General features: G+C 44.2%; 1 protein-coding gene and 1 non-coding gene across 2 annotated transcripts; one reads left to right on the top strand and one right to left on the bottom strand.

Annotated features, from left to right (window-relative positions):
• Window positions 1-2,371: 2,371 nt before the first annotated feature.
• Window positions 2,372-2,495, top strand: LOC119392049 (U5 spliceosomal RNA). The gene has a single exon (XR_005183642.1). It is a non-coding gene; the product is annotated as a U5 spliceosomal RNA (small nuclear RNA).
• A 3,278-nt stretch (window positions 2,496-5,773) lies between these two features.
• Window positions 5,774-25,899, bottom strand: LOC119390061 (ribosomal RNA small subunit methyltransferase NEP1). Its single transcript, XM_037657592.2, has 6 exons — window positions 25,735-25,899; window positions 25,534-25,635; window positions 23,185-23,326; window positions 20,706-20,764; window positions 17,275-17,427; window positions 5,774-6,015 (listed from the first exon to the last, which is right to left on the bottom strand). Exons 1-6 carry the CDS (start codon window positions 25,867-25,869, stop codon window positions 5,902-5,904), a joined length of 705 nt encoding a protein of 234 aa, XP_037513520.1. The 5' UTR covers window positions 25,870-25,899; the 3' UTR covers window positions 5,774-5,901.
• Window positions 25,900-27,016: the final 1,117 nt, after the last annotated feature.

The raw sequence follows: 27,016 nt of genomic DNA, 5'->3' as shown, positions 1-27,016 counted from the left end.
ACTCGGCGAGTGATATAGCAACCAATGCTTTTCTGGTACTATAGTGAACTAGAATATATTCTAGTTCACTACAGCCGGTACGTACGTTGCGGAGGTGGCGGAGGTCCGGCGGTCACTCACATCACTACAGTAGATCTGGTGTGACGTCACTACAACTTTCGTTGCCTATCCTACAGAGCTACGTCAGTGTTGGCGCGCTGGCGATGGGTCTCGGTAGGGAGAATGGGCATTTAGGTACATTTTGGAAGTGAATTAAGATATATTCTAAGCGTTTGCTGTGTCCCACCCTTCGTGTGTAGTGTCGTTGCATACAGAGGAAACCCACAACAGGCTTGTTATAGCCTCGAAATTTGATGGCACCACCCCTTTAATTCTGATGTCAAATAATCACCACATCTGCTGCCTATCAGACAGACAATGCAATCAGCATCAACGAATATTAATGGACTGTGAATGATGGAAGGCACCTCATTATGTGCTATCATAAAAGAAGCACAACAATCAGAAACATGCAACAGATTAATCAAAGACCTCTAAGTGCTAAGAAATGCACAGTAGCATAATCTGAGCACTAAAGCTGGGTTGCAAAGCAGAAAGAAGGCCTACCATGCACAGAGCAGCTGGTTGACCATAAATATTCCACAACACATGATTTTGTCAAAGCTCATTGCAAACGTAAATATACTTGGGCCAAAAGTAAATTGAATATCACATCACAGTGTTCCACACACATGTGGTCTAACCTCTGCTGTTCACACTTCAGAACACATTCTGAAGTGTGAACAGCAGAGTTTAGACCACGTGTGTGTGGAACACTGTGATATGATACATTTTTACTCGTGATCCCCGTTGTCTGCCAGCATCAGCAGTACGGTGAGGACTGAAGCATGCTTCAGTCCTCACCGGCTAGTTCTAGTACATGTTCTAGTACAACCCAGGCTAATTCTAGTACATGTTAGGCGGTTACACATCCCACGCAAAAAGGGGTTAGTTGCACACCCGCACGCATGCCCCTACGGTCGAACCTGGGAATTCAAAGTGAGCAGATAAGATAAGTTTATCGACTGACAGCGCAAACGCATTACATACCTCAAAGCTAGACAACATGGTGCGAATGATCCTGATGTGCCACGTTAAAGTTCTTCAGCTCGTCGAGACCTAAAACTCTCAAAATCAGAAGTAATATGAGCATACCGATGTCGCACGATGCATTCTTAATTTCGATCGAGCCTAATACCGAAACAATTTCTCGACTGCGATTGGCTCCTTTCCGCAGCTTGCGCAAACGAGCCAGTCGGGGCGTAGAAATTCAATCAGGATCGGGCATGATCGCGATCTTTGTTGCATCGACTTCACGAATCGGCAGCAACCTTTGGCGTCTGTACAAGTAAAAATTAAGGTATGCTGTCGTGGCTTACACGAAAAGCCAACTTTACGCGACTACACCGAGCGATTTCGCCTCGTGCTGAACACGGACAAGCTTTTCTTTACGAACGAATACACCTTTAGCAGGAGACCGCACTCGATGGGCATGCACAAACGCGTATGTCGCTAAGGCGAGTACACAATAAACGATTTCCTGATACCAGCACCACCGCCACCTTGAAAATCTGAGGTACACAAACAAGTCCGAGGTAACTTCAACACATCCGTTCGCGCATCACTCGAATCGCCCTGGAGTAGCCGAAAGTTGCAGCAAGGCTTCTCAATGCTTTGTCGTACACTAATAATCGCGACATACTGCACTACAGAAATAAACGACACTCGATTACACATCGCAACGTCGCAACCGCGAAGCATTTCTTCGGCGGCTTTTGTGCTGGTTGCTGCTGCTGCAAGTCACCAACGCAACCAACGAGCCTCGCTGCAAGAGAAACAAGGCCCCCGAGATTGGATACCGCAGCTCTTGGAGGCCATGTTCAGAAGTCGTACGCTCACACGTTTTAACGTCACATAACCTCTACAACATACTCCGAGAAAAAGAACGGATAAGAGGAACATCCGAGAACAAGGAGTCAGAATATGAAACAAATAGTTATAAAAGTTGCTAAATGAGGCCAACTTGTCAGTACACCTGATATAGTCAAAATTGTTACCACGACTGCCGGTGTCGCGGCTACCTACTAGACCTTTGGTGTAACGTGGGGAATTTTTACACATATCAAATACAAAACGAGACAAATAAGATGCAACTTTCGTAAAGTGTTAACTAAAAGGACTATTTTTAGAAACAAGCACGCACTGAAATTATGTGAAGCTACTTAAAACACACAGATTATCATTAGTAATTACCTGAAGTTTGAATGATAGGGGCTAGAACATGTCGGCGGCCCCTCATGGATGGCACCGTGTGGACTCCGGCTAGTCGGTATCGCTCAGGTCTCTCCTCAAATCCACGCACTAATCTTTCGCCTTTTACTAAAGATTACCGTGGGGAGGGACACTCCAATGAGCCTATAGGCCAATTTTTGGGAGGCCTTACCCGTTTGGGTAAGGCCTAATACTGAAATCAAAAGAAAGACTGCACACCCCCTTCGCCGGCATTCGCCTAAACTGTGGATTGCGACATGTATGGAGCGCCGGAGATGGTAAAGCTGTCGAATTCCACGTAGAGATTGTGTGTATAACCCACAAGATCGACGACGTCGCGGCATGAATAGCGTAAAATGAAAAGCTGCCATCGTGGTATATATATACATTCTACAACAATATGGTGCCTAATGCTGGCCAACTGTTGACTAACAGCAAGTGTGTGTGTATTTATATATATATATTGTTGGGTTCGTCTTACCCCGCACCTCCACCAATCTGTTACGTACTCTGGAGTAGCGTATGGGGGGTTTTTAATGGGCACTGAGGCCGCGGAAATTGTAGGAGCTACGTCGTCGTCCTCTTTCTTTACTCGCGCTTCCCTTATTTTTCACCGACAGTGACACTTCGTATCAATATATATATATATATATATATATATATATATATATATATATATATATATATATATATATATATGCACACACACACATTCAAAATTGAAAAATTTGGGGGAGTTTGAACCCCCCTCCCTCTCTGGCTACGCCAGTGCATGACATCATGACTGATACAAATGACGTGATACACATGCCGCGATTAACGTTGCACATACCAGAATGTGCTTACATGCATGCTGAACATGCTGTAACAAATGACTTAATGACACGATGCCACTGCAATAATTTCTTTGGCAAGGATATGCCAATATGCATTACATTAATGAGAACAGACAATTCTCATTAATAACAGACAAGTTCTCATTAATATCGTGTCTAACAAAGAAAAACAAGCCTTTAATAGTCATCTTCTTTCCTTCAATATGCATTACGTAACATAAATGACATTAAGAAGTTGAAATACCTCCAGCCACAAATTCTTGGAGGAAACCCGACGTTTCGAGACCGGCTTGGTCTCTTCTTCAGGGGTGACTGTGCTGATCAGGGAGGCTTCGTCGCGGCTTGTTTTGGCTCCGCCTTTCTCTTTCCCTCACGTTCCGGAGGCCGTGCACGTAGATCGGAGGCATTGTTCCGAGAGACCGATCTACGTGCACGGCCTCCGGAACATGAGGGAAAGAGAAAGGCGGAGCCAAAACAAGCCGCGACGAAGCCTCCCTGATCAGCACAGTCACCCCTGAAGAAGAGACCAAGCCGGTCTCGAAACGTCGGGTTTCCTCCAAGAATTTGTGGCTGGAGGTATTTCAACTTCTTAATTCTTCCACCCAGCCAGACAGACTTCTGTCGAAATGTTTACATAAATGACATGTACCGTAGTTACATAAAACTAACACTGCTCTTGTGCAACGCTAGTGTCATCCATGTAATGGTGCCTAATGCTGTCAAAATGCTGGCCAACTGTTGACTAGCACTGAATAAATGTTAATGATGGCTAGCAGTGGCAATGGTGATTACCTGACGGCAACAGTTGTGCAGTGTTGGCTATACGCTCATATAATGTATGTATATATATATATATATATATATATATATATATATATATATATATATATATATATATATATATATATATATATATATATATATATACACACACACGCACACACACACACACTAGGAATAAGCCAACAAACACTGCTTATCATAGGCACATCAAGTGTGCCGGAGCCTGCATTTCTTTGATGAACTGACTCCAACACGAGTGGCGATGTTACGTCAGACTAAAAAACTCTTTAGGCGTCAAAGTGTAGTCGGCATGTCTGGTAAGCTTGCGTCATGCACACAACTTACTCAACTGACACAAAGATGTAGATTAGCCTCGTCACACATGGCTCAATGCCAAGCAATGTGCCATAACAAGTTCCTTGCACACTGCTTTGCAGAACATCGATAACGACAGTGCATTGGATCTTGGCAAATTTTTTTTCAGCATGCTGAAACTTGGTCTTTGCAAGAAAGTAAACAGCGCTGAAGTGAAACATGCCGACACACTTTTTTGGAAAAATCGAATATCAAGTCTGCGTGAAGCAATATCTTCGCCACCACCAAAATAAATAACCAATGTGAACAGCAGTCACAGCGAGCTCATGCACTAAGAGAAATGTGCCTAATGTAGCAAAAATGCTATTTCCAACATACTGCGGTGGCAATTACATATACCAAATGGAAAGGTGTATCAACAAGATGCTTATGGAACATAACTACTCATGCAAGCAATAACTATTAAATTCCGCAGTTTTACCTGCCATAACGACAATACGATTATGAGGCACACTGTAGTGTGGGACTTCAAATTAATTATGACCATCGAGGCCTCTGTAACGTGCGCATAAATTAAGGTACACAGGCATTTTTGTACTTTGCCCACATCCAAAAGGAATCAATAACATTTCTAATATTATACGCATTTAACATGTTAATCAGTGTTGCAGACACGTGAAGAATGACAGTGCACAATTGCAACGCTAAAATGTGCTATTTGTGAAAATGGGATTAAGCACAACCTTTCATCTTTCACCACAGATTCCTACTGCTTTGCACCTTAGCAGGACATAATTTATTAAGGTGATGACCTTAATAATTTGCATTTAATAATGCGCTATGCATATTAAGGGGATAGCCTTAATAATTTGACATAATAATGCATTATGCCGCGTGTGAATATAATCTTGAACGCAATGTTGACATGACCGAAATTATGCAAAGAAAAAAATAACATAGCGAAAGATGTGCATTTACTTCGTCTTCGCGGTGTTTGTGTAACTAAAGAAAATTTAAAAAGTGCTCATATTGTGCGATCTGCACTTTCACATCACCTTTGCGGCGTGTGTGTGACTAAAAAATTCTTTTAAAAGCAGCGTTCGTGTGATATGAAGTGCAGAGAAAAACAGCCACACCTTTCACCTTCAAGTTGTCTTCTTATGCAAATGCATAAGGGATTCCACGGGTTTTCTTATTACTAGCTCTTCTGTAGAATGTTTTTGCTAACCAATAAATGGGGGTTGCATCTGTGGTGACGACTTTGGTCTATTTATCCTCTGGGCCCGCACGCTGTTGAATTCCGTTTGATTGCCCAGTCGATGTTAAAGGGTGAAAATGCAACTACTGGTCTTTGTTCTACAAAGAAGCCTACTGAACTTTCAGATATAATATTTTTTTCAATACTATGACTAAGAAAAAGCAGAAGACTTTGTTAAAAGTATCATAATGCATATTTTACTGAGCCTCCTACCCGCATGATTCAAAGAGCCTTTGTGCATTTGGCCGCTAAGGTCTCTGAACATAACAAGTCGGTGATAAAACATGTATTTTTTTTTTCTGCTCTTCTCTCGTGCTGTACAGCTGAGTCTCTTGGCTCCCCCTGCCCAAAGATGGTATGTGAGTGACCACAGACAATGGTTAGTCGAGCAAATTATGATCAGTGCACTCCCCAAGCCTCTTCGAAGGCAGAACACAGCTTCGAACAGGTCAGTGCGGCCGAGAGCGGGTACTGGCTGATGGAGAAGGAACCTTCCGTGTAGTCGGGATCCACCTGGGAATATAAATGATGCACAATATCAATTAATCAATTATTAAAGAGACAACGGGAGACCATTATGAAGACCCTTACACTGCCACTCTCAAGATATCTCATTTCACCTTAAGCGCACTCTCTACCTACTATATTATCCAAAGCGACTTGCAGAAAAAAAAAGCACTGCAAGTGAAATTTGTTTGACAACAGGCTGAGCAAATGTCCCAGTGTGCTGCTTTGCTGTCTTGCTACTGCACTGTCTTGACAGGGCTGCCACAATGAAAAATTAGGGCAGAATTCTTCTGCACTTTGGCAGATGAACGGATTTGTGAGCTGCTGAGAAATCCTCGATTGCAAGAAAGTGATGACAGAGAACCACCATCCATGTAGCATGAGATGTGCACTAAGCCTGCACATGAAAATTAAAAGTAAAGGAAAGAAAGAAAAATGCCAAGAAGGGTACCCATGGCCAGTGTGGCAGGTCCATCAGTCAAAAGCTATCGGAGAATGAACAATTTCTGAAATCTTTACATTTACTGTAACTGGGAAAAAAATCAGTTTTGCCGCAAGGGCGATGAATGCAACAGTAACAAATTGTAATGTTATATGAAGTAAGGCTAGCAGCCAACTCTTTTGAATTCAATCTCGCGTAACTCTACAAAACGCAGGTGTAAGAGAATATGGCCACTCCAGGGAGAGAAGCAGTTCTCGTACAGTGTCTTTGCGTTGGAAGCACAGCACATAGAAGGGTATATGAGCCGTTTGCCGATGCCTGCCGAGATAGCGCGCATGGCAGCAATCGTGACCTTATGATCCAAGTTCACAGTTGCTGCTCGAGTGGCGCAGCCCCCCCCTCCCCCGGCGTCTCTTCATGCTCCTTCACGACGGGCAGTGCGTTTCCTCTCTGCTTGAGGAGCAATTGACAGCAGGCCTCCCGCGCGGGGGGATGTTATCACGTGTGCCCTTCGCGCAATGGAGATGGGCCACCTCGTTTCATCTCTGCTTCAGCCGCGTTCATGAGCTTTTACCCGTCGGTAGAACACACAATGTGTGGGGCAATGTTATCGATTTGTACTTTATGCGGAACATGACGGCGACAGCAAAAACCCTTCGAGAGTGTCCATATAATTGGCAATAAAAGGGACCACGAAAAACCAGCTTTTACTATGTGGCATGAAATGTATGCTAAACCAACAAGCAATAATGTCTAGTAGGGACTGAGCTGCAGTAAGGAAAGAAAAAAAAACTCTGCCGTCAATGTGGTACACATACTCTAGAGAAACACAAATTGAGCGGTATTAGTGAATTATTATTTGCAATATCAAACAAGCCATCCTCACCATTAGAGATGATTTGATGAGCCAAAAAATGACACAAAGGTAAAAGATTGATGGCAATGCTGCACTTGTGATTCCTATGCAAGCTCACCATGACATGGGTTTCGATGTTGCCCACGCCTACTTAGACTGCCAAACAAGATAGACTACGCTGTATTCTAGAGGAGCCAAAGACTGACTTTTGAAAGTTCTGCAAATTTCTACTGCGTCGCAACAGCCTAAATATAAAAGAAAATACTTCAAAATTCATGTTGTCTTGCTGCCATAAAGTGTCAATGTGACAGAGCAACTGCATCAGTGATAGTGTGGCTTTAGTGCAGATTTTCCCCACCATACCTCGTAAAAGAAAAAAAAGAAGAAAGGCAAACCTATACAAGTGGCAAGGTTGAAGTTTTCGTGAGTGCAAGCAAACAAAATGAAACTGCAAATACACTAAAACAGCTTGATTGTCCAGTTAAGAACACGGCACCATTTCATACATAGCTTCCAAAACCTGAGAATCTTTCTAAAAGTTACACGTAAGGAAGTAAGTGAGCAAATAGATAAATGACAGTGTAGGTATTTAGCCCGATCCACAAGATACTAGTGTGCCGCACCTTAGTTGATACGCAGACATTGCTGGCCTTTGTTCAGGAGATAATTACACCAGGCAGCTATTATCTTGACAAATTACCGAGTGTGCAAACACAGCTCCTGGAAACACTGAGTACACACCATCAACCTTGGTAGAACTGCTAACAGTGAGATTGAAAAGAAAAACCTAACACAGAGAGGCTACAATTCTATACCTCTAGACAGTTAAAAAGCAGCTTTTTCTGTCTTTTTTTTTGTCAGGTCTGAGTGCCTGCAGGTGAAATAACAAGCCAGGTGGACCAAAGACAGCAGTGAACTACCAAGTACATACACGCTAGGACGAAGGGCGAGAGGAGCATTTGAACATTGCACCGTGAACAAGCAATGTGGACAACAGATATTCCTTTGTTCGTTTGACTGCAACTGCAGGAGAGGCACAAACAACAGTTGCACAAGGATGCTGTATTCTGACATCAATGTAAAAACAGTTTGCAGAATAGCAAGACACTGATATACGAGCCCTAATTAACCCCACTTCGAAACGTTCTAACTTTATTAGTTCATTGATCTTAAGCTCTGATGAAAGCTAGATACCATACAGACCCATGTAAGGGCTGCACCCCCAACTTGGCACACCAAGATTTGGAAAGGAAATTTCTATCAGAGAAGGGTTCGCTAAATATTGTAGACGCAGAGGAAAACAATGAGATGAGAAAGAGCGCCGACTTTCAACTGAGTTTAGTGAAGCCCCTTTTATAAAGGGAAAAGAACCGTGCACATGCACAACATGTGTGTGATTATACATAACAGTGTTGACCGAGGAATGAAAACTCTCTATCAAACAGGTGAAGTGATTGTGTGCTGATGCCTTGATCCACAGCCTTCCTAATGAAAAAAAGTTCTGCAAGTGGTCTTTCTTTTTTTGTGTGTTTCGCTTTTTTCAGGAACCTTGCCATGTAGAATAAAGAATTGCGTTTGCACTCCTTGCAATACACAGCCATATGGCTGCCATAACCACTTTATATGTTGCAGACATGCCGCCTGGCTCGGTAATTAAAGCAGTGGCCTGTTTTTCCTATTCATACGTATCTTTCCACAACCATTGCCTCCTAGACTAGATGCCTGGCCCATGAGAGAAAAACCACCTGTCAAATCCTTTCCCCTTCCTTCTTTCCACTAGCGTCGGCCACTTCAATACTTTTGGCATCTCGCATAACCTCCAGAACGACCTCACGTAGTTGCCAATCTCAAAAAGCTCTCGACTGGTGTGCCCCTATGGGCCACAGACAAAAACAATGACGACGTGACGATAGCGTCAGTCGCGAGCGCTACCTTGCAGCGTTTGTTCAGCACTTCAGGCAAGCTGGTTCTGCTGGGAGCTCGAGCCACTCCTCAGGCATCTAGTAAAGAAGGCAATGCCACAGCTCGTCAGCATTTCGTGGACGGCTTCTGATTGGCAATCACGTTCGCCTTCAGTGCCCCAATGCCATGCATGCACATCGGCAGATTTTTGCGCCCTATGTACTTTCACATGTCCCTACTAGATGGAAATGATTGTAAGGAGATTTAAAGTACCAGGAACTTTCAACACCACGGATGGTGTTGAAGATGACATCATTTACATACAGCTTTGCTTCTGCTGAACAGAGTGTAAGCAACAGTGGTGGTGAGAGCAAAGTTAAAGAGCCGACTCTGTGGTGTGCATAAATTAATGAAATTACGAAAACGATAACGTTAGTCTTGTGGTTGGTAGGGTGGGCATGGAGGATTGTGGTAGATTTCATACTCATAGTTAAGAATAAGTCAGACCAAAAGGTTCAATCCTCTGTAAGACCCCTGCACCTTGTCAAAAGTTGGGGAGAGAAGGTGCAGCCTTTACACAATTCAATATGGTACAGAGGGTGTTACAAAATAAAGAGAGCAAAGAGGGGGAAGCTCAAGCAGCTGCCACCAGCACTGGCTCGGAGTTTTCGCTGCCATTCTTCGGTGCAGCCAGACACGTCCAGATCCGGGTCTCTTCTTTGTATTTCGCTACGTTCGTTCTGGCGCAGAAACCCACCCGGTCACCTGGTCCTCAACTTTTGGCTATGGACCAGTGCCGCATAAGGCGCGGTTTCATCTGAAGCACCATCACCAAGGCTATCTCAACGCTCGATGCCTTGCTAGCAAATTCGAACACCCCGACTGGCAAACTCCACGAGGTCCTTGATCGAATCGTGGCGAAGAACGCACAACTCATGGGCTTCAACCACAAGAAACAGGCTACACTCCACAACAACGCATTGGAATTTCCAATATTGCTAGCTGAGACAAGTTCCTAAGTTGCACCAACAATGCGAGAGTCACAGACCATGCACATTAACCTACTGTATTTATTCGAATATACAGGGGTGGAAGTGGGCTTCAGTCTTTTGAAGCAGCTCAGACAGCAGGAACAATGCTGTTTTGGAGCAGCTTTGGAGCGGTAAAAGGGAAGTTTCGGAGCAGCCTTGGAGCATCAAAAGGTGTGCTTTGGAGCAACGCAAGTTAGTTTTATAGCCTCCTGCTACGGTAAAACATCATTGTTGAATGCAATGTTTTACTTCCTGTAAACATGAAAAGCTCCAATAGTTTTTATTAGGCATTCAATACTTATGAACCAACGAAACTTACCACAAATATATATACCTGTACACACACACACACACACGCACGCGTTCCCATTATTCAAACATCACAGATGACGGAGCAATAACTGAGAGAAAACAAGAGATAAGCGACGCTTTGGACAGCTACAATTGGACTAGGCCGCAGATCAGATGAATGAAAAACATCCATGCTAGTAAAACACCGCAGCTGACATGAACAACAACTGAACACTAGAGAAAATTGCTAATAAGTGTTACCTTCATTCCGAACGCAATGAGACTCTATAAAAATAAATTTCAAAAGCTTATGCTCCCGTCATTAAAGCGCCACAGCCGACATGAGAACCGAGAGGAATGTAGAGATAAGCAATGCACTGCATAGCTAAACCTGACTACACTTCTGAAAAAAATTTTTTTAAATATTCGTATTCACAAAACACAACTGCTGACAGGCACAAATGAGAAAACTGAAATGTTTACTTTTACTGCGGTTATCAATTATATGGACACTATCGGCGGGTTTTTACCGCTGCCGACATTTTCAATATAAAGACCAAATTGACAACACCACCCCGCGCACAGTGTACGCACGAGTAAAAGCACACAAGTGCTGGGGCTAAACATGGCTGAAGCAGAGATGAAACAAGCCGATCATCTCCATCGCCAGGAGGGTGCATGTGATAACATCACCCCACGTGCGAGGGCTGCCGTCGATTGCTCCTCACACGTAGAGGAAACGCCCGCCCATCTTTTGTAAGGAGCATGAAGGGACACTAGGAGTTAGGGGGGTGTTGCACCACTTGAGGAGCAACTGAGAACTTCGTTCATAAAGGCGCGGTTGCTAGTCACTAGTGCTGGCGCACATGCTATCTCTGCAGACATCAGCAAAGAGCCGCTTACTTCGCATTGAGACAACAGACAGCACGACAACTGCTTCGCTCCCTGGAGCCGCCGTGTATTCCTTTACGAGCGTTTTGTTGAATTTCGCGAGATCGTATCCAAGAGAGTTAGGTGCCAGCCTTACTTCATATAACATGGCAATTTCTTGCTATCGCCTTCATTGCTTCACCCTTGTGACGAAACTGTGATTTTTTTTTCACCGTCACCAACATCACAGAGAAAGCACCAGGTCGCGGCACATGAAGGCACCAAATACCACTTGGGAGCAGTTTCGGTGTAATAATGCATTTTGGAGCAGGATGGCACAGCGTGGCGCAGCACTTCCACCCCTGAATATAGGTCAACCATTTTTTTCCAGGAATGTTGCCTACAATCAGCTATCGACCTATACTCATTACCAAAAAATCTCAACCTATATTCATGATCAAAGCGAGCAAAAGCACAGAGCTAATGGCGTTCAACTGCCGTGCCCGCTGTTTTTCAAGCAGTGCCTGCTACATATGCACATTAAATACAACAAAACCTGGAGTAATGCACTCTACAACACATTTTACTCTTAATAAATCTGCAGTGTTGCTATACAATCCGCTCGCGAAAAAATTTCCCACATTCCTATGCATGTAGCGAGGAGGCTAATATTGCTTTAAAAAGCCTGTACAGTAAAAGCTCGTTAATTCGACTCTTGTTAATTCGGGAAATCGGTTAATTCGAACACGTCATCTGGTCCCTGTAAATATACGCATCACTCTATGAGACTGGGCGCTCGTTATTTCGGACAGATTTGACCGCAAATCGGATAATTCGGCGACTTTCGGGCCTCTGGCGAGGCTCAAAAATGAAAAAAGGACAATTCGGAACAAAAGTGAAGCTCAAACGCAGCATCGCCATGGACATCAATTATCGACTTGGCGTGACTTGAGACTGGTTGAATGCCTTTTCTTCGCGTGTGGGTTTGGCATGCCCTTTTGTTGCTTTGTTCTCGTGTGACCGCACTCTCCGCCGATGGCAATGCCGGCGAAGCGGCCCAAGTACGAGGCCTAGGACCACACCACCAAAGTAGAAATTTTGCGTGTCCTGAAAAATGCGCTCTCCTGGCAAGAAGTGATGAAGGGGTTCAATGTTAAAAGAGGTACTCTTGGTACATATCTTAAAAATGAAGAGCAAATTCTGCAGGCGTTTGAAGTTGAGAAGTTCAGCGCATCGAGAAAGCAGCTACGAACAACGGCTCATCCAGAGTTGGAAGAAGCCCTTCTTCGGTGGGTGGTCAGCTCGCGTAATGCAAACCTGCCGTTGCGTGGACCCCTGATTATGGCGCAAGCTGAAAAGTTTGCAGCGATGATGGACATCGATTCCTTCAAATCAGAAGGATGGTGTGCACGGTTCAGGGAAAGACATGGCCTTGTTTTCCAGACCGTTTGTGGCGAAAGAGGTGCCGTGAGCGAAGACACGGTCAACAAGTGGAAGAGCACTCAGCTGCTGGAGCACCTTGCCGCCTACTATCCAAATGACATATTTAACGCTGAGACAGCACTGTTTTTCAAAGCATTGTCGGACAAAACTGTGACTATGAAAGGGGATCCTTGTATCGGCGGCAAAAGAAGCAAGGAACGACTGACTGTACTTTTAGCCGCCAACATGACGGGGACAGACCGCTTGCCGCTTCTCGTTATCGGAAAGGCACAAAAGCCACGCTGCTTTAAGAACATCAACAATCTTCCTGTGGATTACCGTGCCAATCGAAAAGCGTGAATGACGGGTGAAAATTTTGCAACTTGGATCCAAAAGTTGGATCGAAAGTTCTGTACGAAGAACCGCAAAGTGTTAATTGTGCTGGACAACTGCAGTGCACATAATAGTGTCACCGGACTGAACAAAATTGCAGTTGCTTTTTTGCTGCCGAATACAACATCAGCACGTCATCCCATGGACAAGGGCATAATCCAATTCGTGAAAACCAAGTACTGTAGGTGCGTGTTGTTGGAAGAGGTGCCGTGAGCGAAGACACGGTCAACAAGTGGAAGAGCACTCAGCTGCTGGAGCACCTTGCCGCCTACTATCCGAATGACATATTTAACGCTGAGACAGCACTGTTTTTCAAAGCATTGTCGGACAAAACTGTGACTATGAAAGGGGATCCTTGTATCGGCGGCAAAAGAAGCAAGGAACGACTGACTGTACTTTTAGCCGCCAACATGACGGGGACAGACCGCTTGCCGCTTCTCGTTATCGGAAAGGCACAAAAGCCACGCTGCTTTAAGAACATCAACAATCTTCCTGTGGATTACCGTGCCAATCGAAAAGCGTGAATGACGGGTGAAAATTTTGCAACTTGGATCCAAAAGTTGGATCGAAAGTTCTGTACGAAGAACCGCAAAGTGTTAATTGTGCTGGACAACTGCAGTGCACATAATAGTGTCACCGGACTGAACAAAATTGCAGTTGCTTTTTTGCTGCCGAATACAACATCAGCACGTCATCCCATGGACAAGGGCATAATCCAATTCGTGAAAACCAAGTACTGTAGGTGCGTGTTGGAACGGATGCTCCTGTGCCATGAAGCCGGCAAACAATACGACGTGAGTCTCCTGAGCGCAGTTAGCATTCTTGCCTATATGTGGTAGAACACGCCCGCGCACGTCATTGCCAACTGTTTCAGGCACAGTGGCTTTGTTGTACCCGACTCCAGCGATGCCGCAGTGGCCAAAGTGTCGCCGGACCACGCTGCCGATGACGGTCAGGATTTCGGAAGTGTTATGCCTGATGCAGTGACACTCGACAATTATATCGGCATTGATGATGGCGTTGCTACTGCCGGATCTCTGACTGATGAACAAATCGTCAAGGAAGTGATGCATGGCGGCGAATCCGAGAACGAAGAGCCTGAAGAGGAGCAGCCACATCATGAGCAACACAGGCCCCCTCGTACTGTAAAGGAAGCCGCGGAGGCCGTCGTCGTCCTTAAAGAATTTTGTTTTGGCACTGTAGACGGCATGCGAGCTGCTGAGCATCTTGAAGGGCTCAGAAAAATTGTGTCCGCGCAAATTTCTGCTCGAGAACAGGCAAGCATCCACGATTACTTTGTAAAATAAAGGTATGTTAAAAAAACTTGCATTTATTGTGTTTATTTCAACCATTCGATAATTCGGACATTCTGTTAATTCAGACATTTTTTCCGGTCCCTAGAAATCCGAATTAACGAGCTTTTACTGTATGCCCGTATCTCTCAATTTCGTGAAATCCCTGCTATTTCTTGTACTTATTATTATTGGAATTATTATTGGAACTGGAATCAGAAAATGGCGTTGTCCTCTGTGTGCGCAACGTGCGTGCATGCTGGCAACAGCCCTGTTCATAAAAAAAAAAAGAACAAAAATGCGCTTGTTTGCCGAAATTTTGTGAAATGAAGAAAAACTTCAGTTACCCTGCGAGTGTGGTAGTGACTACACTTAGCAGCATAGTTTTTCTAAGTAATCAGATTCAGATGACTACCGCTTCTCGACGTATCGGCAGTGGATGCCATTAGATGTAAGGAAACACTGACCGACGCGTTCAAGGTTTGATTTCAAGGACTCTTTTGTCTCTGCGCTTTATTTTTAAAATTTCAAAGACATTTTATGCACCGAAAACTGGATAGATAAGGACACTTTCCGTGGTGCAGTGCAGTGAAGCTAATCCTCTTAATATTCTGAAGAAAGTTTAAAAATTTGCACGTATCTTGCGAATAAGGTACCTTTGAATAATTTTTGTAGTTGTTCAAGGCGCATAGAATCAAATAGGTGAATAAAAAAATAATCAGTATTTTTGTATCGTTTTCGGCAAAAAGGCTTGGTAGGGAAAGGGTTACCACACGGCTGTCATAGCCAGATTTTCCACGCATTTCTAGACAAAAAGGCTACGTAAGAAGGTGTATTTGACCAGAATGGAACAAAAAGATCAGTGTTAGATTGGAGCTTTGCAAACAAGGCCTCGACACAATTACCTCCCCAACCAGACGAAATCATCAACTCCGTTTTCAAGCCCTTTCAACCTATATGCATCCTAAGCAGCGCCTTCAAGAGCCAAAAGCATCAAATATGGATAAATATTACGAGTCATGAGGCACTTCAACCATCCAATGACTAGCAAGAACATTGCTGTGCCACTGCTATGGTGTCCAAGACAGAGTGGCTCAACAGACCAATCTCGGAAACCACGTCTTCACTGTTTGTGAGGTTTAACGTTCCAAAGGAACTCGGGCTATGTATGAGAGATGCCACGCCCTTAGCAGAGAGCTCCGAATAATTTCGACCACCTGGGTTTGATGCACTGAAATCGCGCATTACATGGGCCTCAAGCATTTCACCCTAATCGAAATGTGACTGCCACGGCCAGGATTGAACCCGAGTCTTTCAGGCCAACAGCCAAGCTCCATAACAACTAGCCCACCATGGCGGTAATGCCTTCGTTATTCTCCAGACTGACACGCACTTTTACAGATGGTGCTACTGCACACTGTGTGGGCATTATTAGAATTTCTGTCTGTTGCAAAGTAATGAAATGTGTCACCTGTAAAATAGTTCACAATGAACCTGTGCCAAGGTCTGCCGATACCAGCATGAAATGCATTTTCTTACCCTCCACTCCCTCCCCTTCACCTTGAGCATATTTCAGGCATTCGAAATTGCATAATAACTGAACAACTGAAGCAACATAATTTGAAGTAGCAAGCTCTGCACAATTCTGTCCTTCGTGGTAGGATTATGCAGTGTTGCAATTTTCAAGAAATGCAGTGAAAATTTAAAGACCTTATTCTGAGGCTCTTTTTCAATGGGATTTAGACATAATATGTGTAATATATCCTCTTCAGTAGCGGTGTGTACGAATGCACACATCAACTTCGGAGGCGCATCACACACCGTGTTTCTTCAGATGGCTTGAAACAGTGTGCACATTCGAGCAGGCTTCTTGAGTGGACAACTGGCAGTCCTTTAACTTCATTGTGCTGCGTATGGCTGCAGAGGATCACTTTGGTGGAGACACTACCATGTTCGACGATCGTTCGACGTGCCGCGTTCCAGGACCAACGTCAAGAGTATTTTTTTAGTATTTTTTTTTCTTTGCTCGAAATGAATACGTACAACCAGAAAACAAACTGTGCATGCATTTTGGGTCAAATATTTTATTCTTTTTATGCAATGATTGAAGCTGACTGATAGCGAATAACTAGATATTTAATTACATGCTAATTAACATTAATTACTGAAACTCACACAAAACAACACATTCTTTCATTTTCTTTCTTGGAATGTCATACTGAGAGTCTTGGAACCATGCCATGCAAATATGATGCATTTGCAGGCAGTGCATCATAATTCGTGCCCGAAGGGGATATAAATAAACAAGTCGTGTCCGTAACACGCCTTAGCTGTAGTTTAAATATGATCGTCAACTCGCTCAAGTTCACCCATGGTGTTGCAAGGTTGTGTTTCCGAGCTCGTCTGTTGGAATGACCTGTACGTCATGAAAGCAGCTTGAAATAAGAAGATTGTGTCGGGTAACGGCATTTGCTTTTTTCAGATAATTTCTTCACACATAGGAACATACTACAGCTGTGACTCACTCCAGTAAGGCATTGCTATAAGAAACCCCGGTTTTCCACTCAATCCACTATTTAAGGAACGAAGACTGAACTACTTTTGGCAGCTCTTCCCGCAATAAATACATTCCTGCTCACCCAGTGGATTATTGTGGCCTGCTCTTTTTTTCCTGAAACCATGAAAGCTTTCTGCCCAAAAAAAGTCCCAAGGGATGTTGCAGTAGGACAGAGGTCTATAGATCATCCAAAGTTACCAAACACTTACCGAACCATGAGCCATGGCACCGATAACCACAACAATTGGCTCATCAGTTTCAGGGACAAGCTCCCTTGGTCTGACTAGCTTATCGGCATGTAACGACATGCATATCTTCCGACAGCCCACAGGTAGCCAATCTGTGATGGGGTTCTTGATGACCTGCATTCAGGAAACAAAAAATTTGCATGTAGCAAACCTGTCATATAGTACATCCCTTCTCATCTATTGCGGATTTGAAAACAAAGCACCCTCTAATTATGAATCTTAGTGAAAAAATACACCAATCACCACTACATGAAGCATTAGAGTTCTGCAAGATTGCATTGGCAACATCGCAGTGTGACGAGTTTTGTTTCTGTAATGTAATGGCCAATCGGTCAAACTGCACAAGTTTTCATAAATAAGAAAGAATACTGAGGGACCTGGAGGTACTATGCTATGATGCACAAAGACGTTTAGAATCTCGCTATGAAAAGCTAAAAGAGTGCAATCAACAGCACATCGCTTGTTTAACCCTTTGACAATCAATGACATAAACATAAGGCACTGCGAACAATTAATTCTCAAATGGTCTATATATATTCACGGTGCCATCGGTATGCTTGAAGAATGGGCCCGATTTCTAAATTCTTTTTTGTCTAGTGGGCGCTGTCACGCTGCGGGGATCTGCTGCACTTTATTAGATGTGCCGTTGACCTTCAGATTCGATTACAAGATTTATTTAGGCCGTTGCATCAACTATCGTTCGCATATCTGTGCATGCGCCACCGTGTCATGGCAAGTTTGGTTTTGTCTCATGGGCAGTTTCCGTTTCATGTGTTTATCTATCTGATGTCTACGTGGTTTCTAATATCTGAAAGAGTGAACACTCAATCCTGTCCCATTTACTGCCCACACAAGTGCGATTTCAGCAGTTCGCAGGTGGGTACTGGCATATCCAACCTATGTCACCATTTATATGAGTGATGATACCGTACCAGCACATTTCCGTTCTTGAGAATAGCAAAAATTGATTGCCTCTCAGTGGCGATAAGATCAATGATGACGGGAAGTTTGTTGCTCGTTCGGCATTTCCGACAGGCACACAACCACGATTTTCTTGCGTGCACTAACATACACTGAGAGTGTGTTAAGGGCAGGCATGCGTGCTGGCTACTCTGCTGCAAGAGAGTCATGCAGCAATTCCTTCGATTCAGACTACTGCATAATTGCCAAATTAGCACAAGATTCACTGAATGTCAGCTGTTGAGATGAGGAATCAGAGTGGTTCCAACTTAGAATCTGGCAGAGGAGCAACTATTCAGAGTGTGTACGAAACAGGGCAGATTTGTCGAGGGCTCGCTTCTTCGTTAGACACAACCCAATCAAACCAACAGATAATGAAGCTAAAGAAGATATAGGGTACATCATTTCTATGTTTCAAGTGTAGTATAGCAATTATCGACATAAATGAAAAGGAATTAAAGTGGATGAAAAATCTAATTGCCACAGGTAGGGACCGAACAGAGTTGTTCGTAACGTGTTACAAGTAATCAATTACATTTTCTGATAATTTTGTAATATAATCGATCACATTTTCTAAACTAACGTTCTGGGTACTTAAGTTACATTTTCTTGTAATTGATTACCGGTAATCAATTACTTTTTTCTAGAAAATCAAGTTGCAATCATTCTTCTACAGCAGTTCTCACCCCGAAAAATATGGGACTGCTCTGTAAGGACCACCCGTCCTGTTAGATGGGGTCCCCTACAGAACCTTTTTTTTTCACCTTTTGCTTGGCCTTACTTGCAACGCCTTACCCGAGCACTAGCAGCAGCGAAGTGCGATACTTCATATAGAGGACATAGACACTAGCATAGAAACACTGCGCAGCCATGAGCTGGTGCACAGGGTATCCCTACTATATAATACCGCCTTTCCCTCCAGCGCATGCATTAAGAGCGTTCAGTGTAGCAGTTGACCTCTTAACAAGGAAATGTGGTAGAATCAGCGACAACAACTATATTGCGTAGCTGAGCATGGCCACCTCCCAGTGTGCCCTGCAGTTCAAGACTGCCTCATCTAAAATGGAGTATTCCCGGAGCATGTCAAAAAAAAAAAAAAAAAAAAGAAGACAAAAGACATCCACATCATGGGGCGCATTTGGTGAAAAAGTCTGACCCTCGAAAAGTCAAAAGGACAAAAACCATAAGGAATGTGCATCGAAATTACTGTGCTGATTGAAAGGCCCCGAAAGAAAACCCCATGTTTTTAAATCGACACTGAAACTCCCAGAGAAGTGACATGGCAACACTCAAAGGTTAAACATTCCGTTACACCCTTGAGAACTGTGCCCAACTCTAAACAAACGTACAAGCTTCTGTTGGTTTCAAATGCTGTAAATCTACCAATGCACAACAAATATTTTCTTAATATTATTGAAAATCATGTTTACTAAGCTGTGTATTTGTAGCCTACAGGTGGTTTCATTGCAAAGCGGTGCTTACCTGCATGCGAGAAAGCAAAGCCATTCATTCATAGACTGCTAACCATCTCACAGTCTCCCCGCAACCACAGAATTCACCTACAAGATCATACCGATTTATACTGAAACAGCATGCACGCCAGGCATAAACAGTATCTAAGGGATACATGTAACACAAACATAGTCTGACCTTTTGCTTCCTACTCTTTCATTCTCAAGTCTTTGTTTGTGCTATCATGTATCCCTCAGACATCAACCAACTCACCCCGCAAAATGTCTTACGTAAGCAAGTTATCTGGATCACCACACTAGCAATGCAACATACACGGATGTTAGTGCAATTGCCAATGGTGTGATGAACACCAACAGGCCCAGCTTACGAAGAGCTGGCCATGCTGGTGTGCCGACGTCAAGTGCATTTACAGAAGCCAGTTGGTCCGTTTGTGACCACTGAGATCGCATAAATATCCTGGCATCTCAGGATGAGTACGGGATCTCCAAATGCACTGGTCAGAGCAATTTTCTTACTTATTATAAAACATCGCAAAGTAAAAGAAGATGCTCGTGGCCTCTCTGCTTTATAAGAATGCAGTTTCAAGGGTGTTTAAGGCCACCAACTGCAGCATTTAATAAAAGAGCTATCATGCTGCCCAACCCGCATATCCTTTGAGTTTCTCAGTTTCTGTTGCGCATTGTCGCAACCCTAGGACGTAGTACAAGCAACACATTTTTCCTTTCTTTAAATGTAAGCATCCAAGGCAAGCAGAAGGCATGCATCACTGTATATGTGATGCATGCAGTGTATATGTGGTGCATGTACGCTTTTTTTTTTTAGCTTTGGGATCAAGTAAAGGAAGATTGGTCAAACAAACTTATTTCTCTCTCTCTCTCTCTATGGGTATTTGTCACTTCATTCTCAGTTTCCAAGTTAAGTTTTTTTTTAAAGGAAAGGTGAGAATAATGATCACTCACTTTTAGGAGTTTTACAGATCCACTTCCAGCCCTGATGCAAAGCTTGTGCAGGAGTTGAACTGAAAAGGCAGCATTGTAGATAAATTTAAGACTCACAAGTGCCCACCAAGTGATATTTAAGGTTATTTATGACAAATGCCAAAAAGACAAAAACTGAAATCAATGTCAAGAGAGGACACTGACACATAAACACCTCATGCTTCTGCAAGTGGACCCATCTGCAGCAGTGTATGAATCAAACAGCATAATAGGAATAAGATTAACACTCCATGCCACTTTTCCTGCTGGGAGAGTCCTTTAAGTTCCATTAAAGGGCCCCTAAGCCACCCAGAGGTGAAAATTTAATTGCGGTGTTGCAGTTGTGCACAAGCCTTCAACAAACACGCAGCCGAGAGAATCTTTCAAAATTGTGCAGTTATAGTGGAGTTACACACATTTGATGATCCAAAAGCAGCCCCCACTCATTTCGTTCTTTCCTTCGCTAAGCTCCTTTTGTCGGCTTGTCTCTCATTTCGGCCGAGTGCTCCTCCTTGCACGGCGAGGAGGAAGAGCGATGAGCGCACATATCTGCGAGCAGACAAACAGGTTCTTTTTGTGGATGATATGACCAGATTCGAATATTGATGTCACGGCCAACTTTGCGGATTACCAAAAGGCCTGCAGAGGAGAAAGAATTGTTTCTCGAAATTTGTGGAGTGTCCGAGGCTCGTATAGCTGCCGTGCTTGGCACTGTTCACCGTGACAGCATTCTCAACCTGATGCGCTCGTTTACTTGAAATGTTAAAGAATTATTGGAGGAGGTTTAGGGGCCCTTTAAAGGGTCCCTCTACAGGCCCCATAGCAAATTTTGGTACACACTAGCAGTTGTGAGGCACCATCCAGAAAGAATTTTAGCAAACTAAATTTTCCAATTGATTCATTATTGGCCAAGTTAGACAAAACCAAGCTGCCTTGTTACCAGGTGTCCAGGAGGCAAGCTTCACTGCCAAAGCATATATTCGCCCCCTTTTCCTTGGCTAGCGTCCGTAAACAGTGCACCTCCCTCAAAGTCTCCCAAATGCTGGAGGCAAGAAACCTTGTCATGTTCGTGTATAAGCCCCACCTCCTTCTTTTCTTCTCTTTCTATTTTGCATCACAGTGCATTTCTAATGCAGCCTTGCGTGCTCTGCACAAGACGAAAAACCAAGTCACGTGCCGTGCTCAGTGACGTTTCACAACCGTTCTGACCGAGCAAGTGTTATATATCTCCACAGATTGGGCATAGGCGCCCCAGCAAAAGAGGGTCTCTGGCATCGATACGTGCATGTTACCCCCCACTCTTGAAGCTTGAAACGTGACTCCTACGAAAAGAAGGGTGTGTGGAGTTCAGTTTTAAATTCTGACTGTTTTCGTGCATGCAGGCACCTTATGATATGCAGACACGATCACAACCGAGTTATCTATGCACTATGCTTATTTGCTTGCAGTGCCTCAACCAGATAAGGGGTTCTGTAAGGTGCATCTACATCTAGGTACACAACATTTTTGCATTTTGACCCATAAAAATGTGGCCACCACAGATGGGATCGAACCCACAGATTTGGGCTTATCGCTGATGTATGAGGCTAGTAAATGGTAAGACTTGAGTTAGCTAATTCACAAAGCTAAGCATTAAATGGGTGCTGACAAGAAAGTTTTCAGTTGTTTTATAGCATCAGATGAAAGGCCGGGCCCTCAAGAGCCTAGAAATTGTGCTGGCAAGTATGAGTGTGCCCTGAAAAACTAATTACAATATATTTTTAAAAGGTAGTTTTAATTCCTATTGTACCTTGACATCGTGACACAGCACGAGCGTCTCGTCAAGTGCTCACACAAGATATGAAGTTTTGACGGCCACTTCACTCCATGGCTCCACTGGTGATGCACAAGTGGCCATTTTATATTTTTTGGTACCTGACATCACCAATGCTGGTGCGTGACGTCACCATAGGTCGGCAAAAGATGTTGAGCTCACTCAGACTCACTACAGAAATATATTTTGCGTTTAGGGCTCACTGAGACTCCGACTCACCAAAGTTTTCCTCAACCAGACTCACTAAAATTTTTCTCAACCGGACTCACTCAGACTCAGACTCGCCAGAATATTATTCACACAGACTCACTCAGACTCAGACTCACGGCTTGATCTGAGCCTGAGTGAGTTGACCCATGAGTGAGTTTGCCAACCTATGGAAGTCACCAGGATGGATACGGTAGCCTGATGTCACGCTAGTGTAGATGTCAGTAGGTGTGCCAAGTGAAATAGTCTTTAATGTCAAAATAAGATATCAGCTTTTCCTGAGCTTCACACTTGATCAGAGCCGTTATACTGGAGGTTTGTATGGCAGAGTACACTCGGCTTCAAGAATTGGTGCTAGTACCACTTCAAATATTGCCGCTTCATACTACAGAGCTCCACAGAACTGATCTACAAATACTCAAGTAATTTCAATGTACTTGCCCATTAACCCAGAAAACCGCTTGAAAGTTCTAGGTATCCGGGTTTGTGGGTTGATTTCTATGAGCACGTTCTTTTCTGTGCGGACATACACTTGAAGGAGGCCCGCTCTGTTCAATGGGCTGTCAAACAGCATCAGCAGGCACTGGAAATGAACACGCAACAATCACATTAGGTTGAACTGTTACCATACAATAAAAGGGAAAGGCCAGAGGAAAATTCGAATGCTTCAGTGACAACAATCACCACAGAGCAGTGGGAAGTGGAAAAATATATTTAAACAGAGAAATGCAAAAAGTATGCAGAGGTAGCTATGACTTCACAGAACTTATGCATATGCTTCCCCTAAATAGTTAACAGGTAACACAGTAAAAGACAGCCAATTTACTGATATAAATGTACCACTCCATGTGATCGATTGCAAACAGGCTTTTGGTCTGCAGAATGTTTTACTAAGCAACTTCTGCTAACGTACAAAGGTAAGCAAAAAATTATCCGCAGTTTTGACATACCTTTTCTTACATTGTTCATACTGACCACTGTACTCATTTCATTGTTATTTGCTGTTGTGGTCGGGCTATGAAAGTTTGATCCTAATTCATTTGTCGTCCTTTCATTGCGGATAGATCATGGCCGCTACATTACAAGTTTGCCCCAAAGAGGAACAATGAGCAGCGACCCGGTTTTTGTGGTCAGAAAGTGTATCATGGGCCGCAAAACACAGCCCCAACCCTCTCAATACCGCCATACATATTCAATAAAGTTTTCACTCACTCACCAAAGCAATGCTGTGCAACATATATATTGAAGGCTGCAGATTTACTTCCAGCAAAATATGGCAATTTTCCGCGCAGCAAAGAGAAAAAGAATACAGAGTGAAAGTTGAATACCTCTGACACCGGCTTGGTTATTTCCATAGGTGTTTGAATATCGTAATATCAGAAACGCTTCCCAAAGTGCTTAGTTTGCAAAATGATAACATCTGGCCATGTCAGATTGACCATCCGTGGAAGAGTGTGCAGTCATTATTTTAAGCTTGGTTTGCCTATTTCCCGCCATTTTGCAAGTGCTGGCTGCTGCTGCCTTGCCGATTATATAACCTTGGTAACTGGGTATGTGAAGTCATTGGGCATATGCCCGACAGACAAGCAGAACAAGGAATGTGAAATGAAATGTCGGCATCCACGACAGCAGTGTCGAAAGTAAAGCGAACAAAATGGTACCTGCATAGGCAATGCATTGGATGACATATGCTGAGCTGCAGAGATGTGGAGGAGGAGTGGGTAACAGGTCATAAAGGGGAGGGTGGGACATTAACTAGGCCGACCCCAGTAAGCCAACGGGCACAGGGGAAAAGGAATAAAGATGAGGGGGTGAGAAGTTCATACTACTCAGTCACACAAACAAATAAGCATGCATACGGTAGGTAAATCAATTCTGCGGAAACCTGCAAGGTGGACGAAGGTTCAGGAACTGGAAAGTGCCCCACCCAAGGGCGTCCGCAGAACTTTTTCCAGGGGGGTGCATCAGCAGAGTGTGGGGGAGGGGAGGGGGCATACAGCATAGGTAGCTTTTGTTTCATTGCCGTGACATGACCGGCAAGATTAGTCCATAGCAGTATGTAACGTGCAAAGTTGGCTGGTAATCCTGAATGATGTTTCACGCGGATATGCGGGACTGGAGTGTGCTAACCAAGCTGTGTAGCTTACTGCTACTGCATAGAAAATTATTATCCAAAATTCCAAGGGGGGGCAGCTGCCCCCCCTTGCACCCCCCTCCGGACGCCCATGGCCCCACCCACACGTTTGTACAAGGAAACCCACACGAATTTTTCAGAAAGAGATCCTGGCGGTTGAAGACAAATTTGTCCTGGTGGTCACGAGAAACGTAAGTTCTGTGCGCCTAGTCAAAGTCAGTGTCAAGGGTTCACCGACTTCACTCGTCACACCGGCGCTGAGCCGTTCTTCCCGCCAAGGTTGCAGACGGTAACCGCCACCCTCCCCTCTTCATCAAAAACCACTACCAACACTTAATTCCCTCGCGATATCAGCGAGAAGCTTGAAATTTGAAAGTGCGCTACAGCGTTCCCTCAACCTGGGTACGCGAACACCGCATTGCACAGGTGAATTTCTGGCTGCTCGCCATACTGGTAAAAAAATACAGGAAGTTCTCAGAACAAAACATCTTCGATAGCGCTGAACTTGGCGTACGTTCACCGGTTACATGTGCCCTAGTGGAGCCGTAGTTGTAAAGAAAAAGCCAATCCTCACCCGGTGACAGAGGCGGCGAAGTGCGGCGCCACCAACTCCTGACTCTAAAGGTTCAGCGCTACCACGGTCTGCGTCGCGTTACCTGGTGAGTAATGTCCGGCCGACAGAAAGCCGGGTCCTTCTTGAACTTGCGCATCTGCTGGATGTGGTCATCGCAGTTTAACAGCTCGAACGACTTGCCGACCTATGTGAGCGTAAGAGAAAGCACATGTTGGCAACGGTACACACCGCTTCGCACGTGTGCTGCACGTATCCAACTACACGGTGTCAGCACATTGCTCACCTTGACAGACTCGAGGTTAGCTTTTTCCAGAACGACAATGAGCCGCTTTTCCTGACTTTTGATGTGTTTGGGCACGTCAAACTTGGTGAATTCTCCGCCGTCGTCGACAGCTTCACGCTTTCTCTTCGCCGCCATGTCAACAAGTTACCTTGTTGCCAGCTGAAGTTTTGGAACTCGCCTAGCAGGCGGCGATTGCGAAAGCGAGCGCGAAATTCGAAGTTGGCGCTTATGTCATTCACCCGGCTCAAGGGAACAGCGGAATAATAATAAAAAATTGTGGTGGTTCGACATCGCGACGGAACTTGGACTTCCAGTCCCATCGTGGGCGGAGCCACCAACTTGATCTGGGGGCCTCCGGCTCCCCAGATTCGAGTTCCTCAGGTCTCCAATAAAGTTCTTGTCACGTCATGTCGATTCGTGTCTAGGGCAACACCAGGTGGCTATTAGAGACGCCTTATTAATTAAATTTTAAGCTTTTGCCGCATAAGAAAATCCAATGAACACATACATACCGTTGCAGGCGGCATCACAGCAATATTTGTTCGTTTGTTTAACTGCCAAAATAATTGAGATAGTCTCTTGTTTTCAGTGACAGCGCGATCAACGAAATAGTCCCTATCTGTTTACTTTACGTTTCGCAAATACTTTCGTTGTCCTGCCGACATAAAGTCTTCGATTTCATGTGTAATATAAGGTCCTATTTCGCCGTACAGCCGCCTTCTGAAAGTGGGCTAAAGTTTGACTTCTTGTTAAAGCCTGCATGCATCCAGAATGTATTTTTTTTTTCGCCAGAATGCACATCTCAACGGGCAGACCACTTGCAAGAGTTCATTCCTCTGTAGGGTAGCAAACCGGACGCGCGTCTTGTTATGCTCCCCATCTTTCCTTCCTTTCTTCCGTCTGCTCATTGTACGTATGTTACTTGACCTTGTTTTTACACTAAGGTATTTCCTATCGATGAGAGAAAAAAAAAGCATTGTGTATTTTACATAAGCATGAGGGAGCGTGATACAGCTTGCTTCAACAATGGTTTGTGTTTGTGAAATGTTGTTGCTCATTTGCTGGTGAAATGTACTGTTAATATATGGCAAAACTATAGATGACAACACGTGAAACACGTACACGTACTCTTCATTCATCAGCAGGACTAGGAAACGTAATCCCCGGTATCACCACAAACCAAAGGGAAGCAGAGAAGCAAGAGACATCAGGGGTGTAGCCAAAGGGGGGGTGGGGGGAGGGTTCAACCTCCCCCCCCCCCGAAAATTTTCAGTTGTGCTTG

Source organism: Rhipicephalus sanguineus, chromosome 4, assembly GCF_013339695.2.
Source record: "Rhipicephalus sanguineus isolate Rsan-2018 chromosome 4, BIME_Rsan_1.4, whole genome shotgun sequence".
Taxonomy (NCBI): domain Eukaryota; kingdom Metazoa; phylum Arthropoda; class Arachnida; order Ixodida; family Ixodidae; genus Rhipicephalus; species Rhipicephalus sanguineus.
Note: the sequence above shows the minus strand (reverse complement) of the source record. Positions and strands in the feature narration are given on the sequence as shown.

Bases quoted from the DNA above. Each gene is read 5' to 3' on its own strand.
- LOC119390061 (XM_037657592.2), bottom strand. From the start codon at position 25,869: ATGGCGGCGAAGAGAAAGCGTGAAGCTGTCGACGACGGCGGAGAATTC. The intron at 20,765-23,184 runs GCAAGTACATTG...CTGCCTTTTCAG, and splicing joins GCGGTTTTCTGGGTTAATGG to TTCAACTCCTGCACAAGCTT. The intron at 6,016-17,274 runs GTAAGTGTTTGG...TTATATTCCCAG, and splicing joins GTGCCATGGCTCATGGTTCG to GTGGATCCCGACTACACGGA.